Source organism: Vicia villosa, linkage group LG2 (genome assembly GCF_029867415.1).
Source record: "Vicia villosa cultivar HV-30 ecotype Madison, WI linkage group LG2, Vvil1.0, whole genome shotgun sequence".
Classification (NCBI taxonomy): domain Eukaryota; kingdom Viridiplantae; phylum Streptophyta; class Magnoliopsida; order Fabales; family Fabaceae; genus Vicia; species Vicia villosa.
This window is the reverse complement of record NC_081181.1, coordinates 13,534,061-13,544,599: the sequence shown is the minus strand read 5'-3', so window position 1 is coordinate 13,544,599 and position 10,539 is coordinate 13,534,061. Positions and strand designations below refer to the sequence as shown.

The 10,539-nt window shown below is 32.6% G+C and overlaps 1 protein-coding gene across 2 annotated transcripts; it reads left to right on the top strand.

Annotated features, from left to right (window-relative positions):
- Positions 1-3,289: 3,289 nt before the first annotated feature.
- Positions 3,290-10,212, top strand: LOC131649256 (V-type proton ATPase subunit B 2). Of its 2 annotated transcripts, none has more exons than XM_058919021.1 (15): positions 3,290-3,402; positions 4,458-4,522; positions 4,766-4,821; positions 4,939-5,037; positions 5,340-5,399; positions 6,173-6,284; positions 6,365-6,573; positions 7,176-7,307; positions 8,047-8,184; positions 8,439-8,589; positions 8,681-8,763; positions 9,127-9,174; positions 9,287-9,340; positions 9,422-9,505; positions 9,602-10,212. In XM_058919021.1, exons 2-15 carry the CDS (start codon positions 4,465-4,467, stop codon positions 9,785-9,787), a joined length of 1,470 nt encoding a protein of 489 aa, XP_058775004.1. In that variant the 5' UTR covers positions 3,290-3,402; positions 4,458-4,464; the 3' UTR covers positions 9,788-10,212. The 2 variants fall into 2 exon arrangements, with proteins under 2 accessions (XP_058775004.1, XP_058775005.1); XM_058919022.1 differs by having other exon boundaries at positions 3,402-3,535.
- The last annotated feature ends 327 nt before the right edge of the window (positions 10,213-10,539 follow it).

Sequence of the window (10,539 nt, the reverse complement as noted above, 5' to 3'; positions counted from 1 at the left end):
TTATTTTCAAATATTATCATGATATTTATTAATCTTCTAGAGTCTTAAGTTATTCTCTTATACCTATATCTGTTTATGATGATTTAGTAGCAGAAAGTGTTGTATACTTAAAAGTAAGCTATTTCTGGAAATGAAGATGATGGATATTAGCACACGAATATTCACTTTGTTTAATTTAGATACGAGATACATATATGACATGGATAAGGACAAACGAGAAACAACAGACTCAAAACCGACTCAGAAATGACTTCAAGAAGACTTTCATCTCCTATTGAATATGACTATAGACACGATGGAGAAACGAATGATCAACAGAGAGTGAGTGTAGGCACGATAAAAAATAATATCAAGATTGACACATATATAGAGTAAGATATGAGATTAACTAAAGAAATTAGATAACACAAGGAAAGTATTATGCGAGATATATGCTCATAAAGCAATAGCAGAGCAGAGCACAACCAGTTAATGCTAGTGTCAGAAGAAGGTACAGAGGACACTAAGAATAAACATTACTTCTCCAGAGGGTTTTATGACTTCAGACCATCTTTAATGCTTATATTTGCTAGAGATGAGAGCATTTTATATTATTTTTGGATATGAATATTAAGCTTGAAAGTATAATTCATTCATTGAAGAGCACAAAGTACAGACACAAGTGACCAACATAAAAACTCATAACCATAGACACTATATGATAGAACCAAGCACAACTAAACTTATACTGACATAACTTCACACTTTTCTTCTTCAAGAGCATTGTTGAGTCTAGAGTAGGGAACTGCTCCAACAATCCTAGCCTGGGAGAAGAGTGAAGATAGAGCTCTCCCAAAAGGTATAAAGGATTTTTTATGGTTCTTGGAAATAGCAATTGAGCCCTTGAGATAGCTGAAGATGGTCTGAGGTAAATTGACTCTAACATGATGCACAAGGAAGTAGATGAAGACTGTGTCATCAAATTCTAGAGTGTTCATGTTGAAACTTCTAGGTCTAAAGTTGTTCAAAACAAGCTAAAACCAGATCGCAACAATGGGAATAAGTGTTTCAGGATTGATTGGTGTATATCCACTAGACGTGTCATGGATGGTGCTGAGTTTTTCATCCTGAGAGTATTTGAAACGAAAGTCTTCAATAGTAACACTAGTTGAAGAACAACAAATGGTTGCAGCAATGGTTCTGGGAGTGATAATGGTAGGAATCCCAAAAACAATTGAGGAAATAGAGACACCTTTTGAGTTGACGGTGGCATACTTCCAAAACTCTTTGACCAAAATAGAGTAAATTGGTCCATGCAGCATCTCCACATATATTGACCAACCTTGAAAGATGATACTTTGTTTGACAAAAAGATCATCAAGAGTTATCCTAAGAAAATTAGGCCTTAGTTCATAAAGAACTTCAAGAAGTTCTTCATTTCCAAGGAAGGTTTTTGGAGACACGATAAAGAGAATAAGTAAACAAGAAGAGATTTAATGAATATAAAATTATGGAATGGGGAAGAATCAGAAAGGAACTTAAATAGAAGAATGGAGACGTAACTAACTTGCTAAAGGATTTGGAAACTGACATCTTAATAAATGAAAACTTATGAGATACAGTAATTAACGAGTCCCAAGACAGATGTTGAATAGCCACAACCCAAAATGGATAAAGCGTGCTAAACCTTTTTCATTCTCAAGAAAATAACTTACTGAAAGATCAATATCAGACCCTTTTGAAAAATCAAACTCAAAGTTTTCAAGCTATGAAAGATGAATATCAGGCCCTTTTGAAAAATCAAACTCGAAGTTTTCAAACTCTTCACATTCTAAATACTTTATAAATTAAACTGTTTTATACCTCTCTTTAACTTAATATGTCTAAAATACACTACTATCTATTTTATAACTCTTTAATTTATAATAACTTTATAAAAAAAATTTTACAATATGCTTTAGTGTACTGACCAAACGTTGTTTCTACTAGAAATCGAATTTGGTATTCCCCAAATGTCGTCTTTTACATAGAATATTTTGTCACTCAAACCCAAATGTTTGGTTAATTTTATACTACCTTTGATAGTTTAATGATAATTCCGTGTACCACACCACGTATATCCCACTAACTTTCTCTTTAAAAATAATACATTTGTGTCGTCAAAATAATACATCCAATATCAAAATATTTTTAAATCCTCATTTTGACTGTTCTTCATAGTTTTATTACTCTTAGAAATGAAGAGCATTCACCTAAAATATTTTAATGGTAAATTTTTTCCAATTTTCCATCCAAAATCACTCTTACAAAATTTTAGGAAATTTCTTTATAGACCTCCCAACTTTCTTGGTCACCTCTGGTGAAAATCCTAAAATGCCCCTAAATTTCGGAAATACATTTTCGAAGTCATTTTTTTCAAAATTTTCCCAAAATTCAGAAATGCGCTTCCGAAAACATCAAATGAGGAGTGTTTTAAGAGATGCATTTCCTAAAACACCCATTTACAAGGGTTTCGGAAGTATACTTTCGAAAAAAGCTCTTGCTTTTCCCTACTTAAACACTCGCATGGTGTCTGTGCTCCAGCTCTTGCTTTTCATGCTCCAGCTCTTGCTTTTCCTTTAGCTAATGTTTGTGCCCATTTAATATTTTTAGTATCTCTCTCAAGCCAATGAAAAAATCATTGAATGTAGTATTACAATAGTTCATAATAAGTATTAAAGATGATATACCCTTTTTGCTTCTTAAATTGAAATGGTTCATTCATTTTGGGACATCATTTTATTCCATTTGGGTCACTCATTGTGGGACGGAGGGAGTACTTCGAAAATACATTTCCAAAGTAAATGTATTTTTGGTTTTTCGCGAGGTGACGCCGGTGAATAAAGAAATTCTCAAATTTTATGATATATCATAGGTCATACTCTGTGTTTTTCGTGTGTGTTAGTTAAGAACCCATCACATCTGAAAGAAAGGGTCATTAATACAGAGTTTGTTCACGAGATAACTAAAGTCTTATTAAAAATTTAAATTTTATTCTTCAAAAATAAAGTTCATTAAACATTTCAGTGAATTCTAGAAAAACAATTTTAAGTTGCCCGTGACACCTGGCAGATAGCAACAGATCCAATTTCACTTTTATTTTCTATTTTCCCAGCCTAGAACTAAAAAAGAAAAAAAAAAAAAACATAATTCCTTTTGGTCCATCAGATCCATTAAAAAACTGAAACAATTTCACATAAATTAAAAAATAAAATAAAAAGTTGATTATTTTCCATTTTGTTTTGTTAAAAAATAAAATAAAAAGTCGATTATTTTCCATTTTGTTTTGTTAAATTTTTTGGTCCATTAGATTCATTTCCCTCACACCACTGTGTCTCACCCACGTTTCCATCTCCCTCTGATCAGAAAAATCGAAATTCACAGGTACGTCATTTTCTCTTCGGATCCATTTTCCGATTCCATTCTCTTCCACTCCGATCTCAAAATCATCTTCGAATTTTCATTTCTCGATCTCATTGATTCATCGTTTTCGCCAAATCTCATCAGAAAACCTTCAGTAATGAAACTAACTCACAGTTATCATGCCATAGTATCTTAAATTCTGAAGATTATTGTTATCGTTGTTGATTTTGAACCTTTTTTTATGTAATTTCGATTTTCTGAGTTCAGTTGTAGTTGGATTGGAACTGGATCAAGCCAGATTTATGTTTTTACGTATAATTAAGTGTAATTTGTATGAATTAAGTTAGATTATTATTCATGAATCAATTTTTTTTGTGTGTGATGGATTTTTTGTTGAGTGAATCTCTGAATCAGTTCATTGAAATTTATGCTTATTTGATTGTATATTTGAGAATAATGGTTTAATTTGAGTTTGGATTCACTGTTGAGACTGTCAGATTTGATTTTGTCTCATTGAAATGTGATTTTAATTTTGAATTGAATTGATCAAAATAAGCTGTTACAGTCGGTTGAATCATTACATGTTAAACTCGAATCAGAATATTTTTATCAAATCAATTTTGTTTGAGATCGTATTTGCTTACTGCAAGGTTTTAAGAAACGGTCTGCGATTGCGAAAACGGTTGCGAGAAAATGGTATCGGCAGGTGTCAATACCGGTATTCATCGACCGCAATCAGTGTCGCAATATCTGTACTGACTGAAATCGCGAAAGCTTTTAGGTGACTGCGACTGTTATTTAAAATCTTGGTTTACTGTGCAATCAAACAGAGACTGTGACCAAAACTTTGAAAATTACTGCAATGATATTTGAAGAGCTACTTTATGATTAAGAGTTTATTGTTTTTTTATTGTAATAGATTTTTTGTATTGATTTTTCTTTTCCTTTTATTTTTTTTTGTTTGCGCTGTCTTAATTATTGGTGGAGTCTGTGCTGCTTTAGTCGCGCTTCTTATTTGTGTTTTTGATTTGGCATGTATTGACTCTTGCACTCTTCTTTTGTTTGATTGTTTGAAGTTCTAAGATGGGTGTGGCTCAAGACGCTAACGATGTTGACGATGGCACCTTGGAGATAGGAATGGGTATGCATCTATTTGGTTTGTCTGTCTGTTTAATTTTCTATTGGGATTTGATTCTCTGAGGCTGTGTATAAACCAGACATTGGTAAATCTATAAAAGGATATGAACTTCCTGCTGTTATGCATGAAAAAAAACATTTTACAAGCAAAACTGATGGAATTATCAATCATCATCGATGATTCATAGTATTCGTTCTGTTGTTATTTAGTTTCACCATAAATTATTTCTGTTGATTGATGTTGCAGAATACAGAACTGTATCTGGAGTTGCTGGACCATTGGTCATTCTTGAGAAAGTTAAGGTAACATTGACATTATGCTTGCTGATACTCTTAATAAATATTCTGATCTTTTGATGTTCTTAATGTGACTGATTTCTGTATGGTGTCACTAAATTTTACTTTGATCAACTGCATTAGGGACCCAAATATCAAGAGATTGTCAATATTCGTCTAGGAGATGGAACTACTAGGCGTGGACAAGTTCTTGAGGTTGATGGTGAAAAGGCTGTTGTTCAGGTGAGAGCCTTCAGCATACATAGCCATCGTCCATCCTTGCCTTTTATGGTTGAGTTAATTAAGATGTCTGTGTTTGTTCTTAATCCATAATAATAAGCAAAATGTTATGAACTTCTGAGTAGTATTCTTGTATCTGCGATTTTTTTTAGCGTATTTTTTTCCATTGTCTAGTTTTACTGCTCTCACTTAGTGGGAAAAAGGTTGGTTGTTGGTGTTGTTCTTGTTGTCTAGTTTTACTACTCTGCTAGGATCATTAACAGTATTTTATAGTTTATTGACATTTTTTTATAACTATTGATCAGGTGTTTGAAGGTACATCTGGGATTGACAATAAATTTACGACCGTGCAGTTTACCGGAGAGGTTCAAGATCTAGTTTATTACAATTCTGTCACTATGTTCAAAGTTAAAAAATAGGCTTAAAATAATGAATGCACATTTTATCGATTTCTTCCCATGAAAATATCTGCTGTTTAGTGTCTTATCTCAATGAAATTTTGATTCTGCCTGACCTAAATAATGTATTAACTGTTAGTTTGCGGGTTATATTTTCCTTTGTCAATAGAAAACACATTATTGAGCCAATGGTTGGCTAGCCTTTTAACTTGCTATCTACTAAACTGTCCCAGAGAATGATAAAGAAGAGAAATTCAATTATAACTATCCCCTAAGCTTGCCAAAACTTCTGTTTTTCTGTTCAGATTATGTTGCATATTGTCATGATTAATAGATAAAATTTTCTTATGCATTTGTTTTTCATGTTAATTTGAAGTTTTGCAGTGGAGAATGAGTACTTTGATTTCATGATAATACATGCAAACCTTGAAATTGTGGAAACTGGAAAATAAATCCTGCCTAGAAAATAGAGAATTGAAATTGTAGTAACCACAGGTTCACTGCTGATTACCATTCAATTTATTTGTTTTGGAGGGGGAATTCCTAATGTGATTAACTTCATGTGATTTAGCCCATCCCCTGTTTCTGCAATTTAGCCAAGTATTGGTTATTGAATTGAAATAAATGTTCTTCATTTAAATTATTTTGCTTGACTTTCTTTAACATGTTACTTTGACTGTAGCGGAATCATTTCATACCACCTCTGACTTTCTCTGTTCCTCTCTTGTTTATATCTGTAGGTGTTAAAAACTCCTGTATCACTGGACATGCTTGGGAGGATATTTAATGGTTCTGGAAAACCAATTGATAACGGTCCGCCAATTCTACCTGAGGCTTACTTGGATATATCTGGTATTTAACATCTGTGTTCTTCTACTGCATGTTTGTTAATGTCTGAGTTTTTCCCTTCTAATATCTTTCTAATTATTCAGGAAGTTCCATCAACCCTAGTGAGAGAACCTATCCCGAGGAGATGATACAGACAGGAATTTCTACAATTGATGTCATGAATTCTATTGCTAGAGGTCAAAAGATCCCTCTATTTTCAGCTGCCGGTCTCCCCCATAATGAAATTGCTGCTCAGATTTGTCGTCAGGCTGGCTTAGTCAAGCGATTAGAGAAGTCTGATAATCTTCTTGAGGTATAGATAAATTACTAAAGGAACTTTATCAAATATCTTAAATGATCTTGAATTATGACATTTGAAAATTGATTGTGATTTGTGTTTCATTTGGATTTACCTTATTGATGATATTGTGATGATGGATAGGAAAAGAAATATTATAAGATAGGAAAGGGAATAAAAAAAAGGGGCTAAAATATCATCTGATAGAAGTGACAACGCTGAAGGAAGATTGAAAGCAAAATCAATCATCCGAAAGAAGTGACAGCGCTGAAGGAAGATTAAAAGTAAAATCACCTATACAAAAATAGTCAAACCATAAAACAAACACAATTCTAGACGGAAACATAAAATAAACTAAGTACATATCTGTTATTAGCACCTATTATTCCCATTGACATTAATCATTATCGCTATTTCCAACAACTGTTATGAAGAAACTGACTTGAATAATTTGAAGTATCCTCACTTCTTGTATTACTTGCAGATACACATATTGCTTCTCATTACCTTAGAATAAGAAGGCTATTTTTGCATAGTCATTTACTAAAAACTTATTACTTTTATACTTCATGTAATATGAACAAGATGATTTTTATTACAAATCTTTATTTATGCAGGGAGGAGGAGAAGACGACAATTTTGCCATTGTTTTTGCAGCTATGGGAGTTAACATGGAGACTGCACAGTTTTTCAAGCGTGACTTTGAGGAGAATGGCTCAATGGAGAGAGTGACTCTTTTCCTTAACTTGGTAATCTTTAAAATCAATATGCTCATGTTCTTTAATTCCCCTTATTCTGGTATTTTTTCCAATGATTTTCTTTTCAGTTTTATGGTTGAACGGTTTACCAGTTAAAGAAAATAAACGTCTTAATAATGCTCGGAATTAACTTACAATATAGTCGTTTATTTGATTGTTATTATGGACTAACAAAAAAATATTACATTTTGTTCTCTGTATTTTTTAATTTTTTGATAAGCAATTTGTTCTGTGTATTTAAATCTAACATATTCATCAACATATATATATATATATATATATATATATATATATATATATATATATATATATATATATATATATATATATATATATATATATATATATATATATATATATATATATATGTTGTGGTAATATGTCTATCTTTAATGTAAAACTAATATTTGGCACACTGACCAAAATAAACACATGTAAATATTAGAAAAAATATGTAAAATTTTCTAGCACGTACTGGAAGATGGAGATTAAGCTTTTAAATGATATTTTGGTATGGTGGCTTTGGTTATTAAAATTATACGCACCTTTAGTTTTTTTTGTTAAATGGATCAACATATTGTTTTTGAGAAACACAATGTGATACATTATGAATTATGTTCTTTTCCCCTCATTATTATTTTTTAATGAGATATCTGCTGATAATTTTGAAATTTTTATTTCTTAATCTATTCTAACATGTCTGTTCAATTGTTTCTGGGATTTACTGTAGGCAAATGATCCTACAATTGAGCGTATTATCACCCCTCGTATTGCTCTTACTACTGCTGAATATTTGGCTTATGAATGTGGCAAGCATGTTCTCGTGATACTCACTGATATGAGTTCTTATGCTGATGCTCTTCGTGAGGTAATGTACCTTCAGCTGTAATTTATTAAGCAAAATAATCAATGAAAGGAAAGAAGAGAGGATACGAACCTTTACTGCTGTTACAATTCTCCTGTATTTTTCTTCTTCCGGGAGATTGAATGATAATTAAAATTTCCTACTTCAAGTATTTCACTTATTCTTGTAGTATGATAAGTAACAAAAATATTTAGCTTTTTTCTCAAACAATATGCATGATACAAGCTATTCATCACTGCTTGTTCTTGATCCTACAGGTATCTGCTGCCCGAGAAGAGGTGCCAGGAAGACGTGGTTATCCTGGTTATATGTATACAGATCTTGCAACAATTTATGAACGTGCCGGGAGAATTGAGGGGCGTAAAGGCTCTATTACCCAAATTCCAATTCTTACCATGCCTAATGATGGTAATGAAGTAAAAGTTTGTCTTTTATTTTGGATAAAATATTCTCAAATCACAATGCTGAATGATCATTTTCTTGTACTTCTGTTGTATAGATATTACACATCCAACTCCTGATCTTACCGGATATATTACTGAGGGGCAGATATACATTGATAGGCAGTTGCATAATAGACAGGTGGGTAATGGTGAAGCTTTCTGCTATGATAAATACTATATACCATGTTGGATTTGTTACTGTATTAATTACGAGATAATTTGGTGCAGAGTGCATCATAATATTTAATATAGTTTGATATATTATATTGATATAAAAGCAGTTAAATGTTGGCTTGTGTTATATAATGGGCATTAGTATTCTCTCTGAAAAGTTTGGTCTGTTCATCAATTGTTCAATTCTGTCTTTTCTTGGCTTTATCTTAGTTTGCAATGTTTGATTTCAATTTCGTCGATATATCAAAGGCTGAATACCTTGCAATATAAGATCTGTCGATGTTATCTGGTAAACATTCTAAGCATTATTATATTTCTTTCTCAACAGATATACCCACCAATCAATGTTCTCCCATCACTATCTCGGTTGATGAAGGTAAAGTTAATCTTATTTAATATCAAGTTTCTGTCAAGTGGTGGATATATGTTTCTTAATCAAATGGCATGTGGTTCACATGCTAATAATGTATCATTGGTCACGACTGCAGAGTGCTATTGGGGAGGGAATGACTAGAAAGGATCATTCTGATGTGTCCAACCAGGTCTGTTCTTGTTTGTTCATTCTGCAGTTTTCTTTTTTAATATGTAAACTATCTTATTGATGTTATTTCGTTTCTGTTCAGCTCTATGCAAATTATGCCATTGGAAAGGACGTCCAGGCAATGAAAGCTGTTGTCGGAGAAGAAGCACTTTCATCTGAGGACTTGGTATCTACTTTCTCTCTAGAGATATTTTGTTCTATCAACTGAAATTTTTCTTGAAGTGTAATTAAGGAAACTTATTCCTCCCTAATTTATTGACAGTTGTATCTGGAATTTCTGGACAAGTTTGAGAGGAAGTTTGTCGCCCAGGGAGCCTACGACACCCGCAATATATTCCAGTCTCTAGATCTTGCGTGGACTTTACTTCGAATTTTCCCTCGTGAACTTCTTCATCGTATTCCAGCCAAGACTCTCGACCAGTTTTACAGCAGAGATGCTGGTAATTGATGATCAAACAAGTTCACATACCTCCTTAGAGTCTCTTGCTCAATCAGCGCCTGATTTGTTTATTTGCTTTCTTGCCTTAAGTCCACATTTGTTCTATCCAGCATAAATATAATAAAGGTTAAGTCTGTTTTGAGTGCCTCATATTCCAAACCTGTTCAGTTAGTCCGAAAGACGACCCCATAGATGTTATGATTCCTATGCCAGTTTTTACTTTTGGTTGGGTAAAACATTATTGTGTTGCACACAGTTTGGAATGGTTGGAATTTGTAGACTGTTTTTCTCAGTGTATGTTTGCTTGTTTCATGATCTTTGTAATTTCATTATTTAGGATATTTGTAATCAGGATAGTTGTCAGTTGGACACTTCCTTGATGTATTTATCTGTGTTATTCTATTTATTAATAATTGAAACAAGCTTTTTTAGTCTCTGGGGAGTCCTGCAATACTGGCTTTTGTTTTTATCATTGTCATTGTAGTAGGGTATCCCAAACTCAGTACTTGATTATTTCACTTTGTGCAGGAATCTTACAGTGAGCCTGCCTCCCCAAGTAGGAGTCAATCAAAATAATTGAGACCCTGCTTTGATAGACTCCACTTTCCACAAAATAGAGAGGACAAAATATACACAAATATGTTAAATATTTTTTTTTTTTTTTTTTTTTTTGAATCAAAGAGAGAATTATCATTAATTCAAAAACAGATACAAAGCAAAGCGATCCAAGATCCAGCTAAACAAAAATGGACTAGATCCAC

Coding starts and splice junctions, on each gene's coding strand:
- LOC131649256 (XM_058919021.1), top strand. CDS start 4,465: ATGGGTGTGGCTCAAGACGCTAACGATGTTGACGATGGCACCTTGGAG. Junction 6,285..6,364: donor GGCTTACTTGGATATATCTG/GTATTTAACATC, acceptor CTAATTATTCAG/GAAGTTCCATCAACCCTAGT. Junction 9,341..9,421: donor ATTCTGATGTGTCCAACCAG/GTCTGTTCTTGT, acceptor GTTTCTGTTCAG/CTCTATGCAAATTATGCCAT.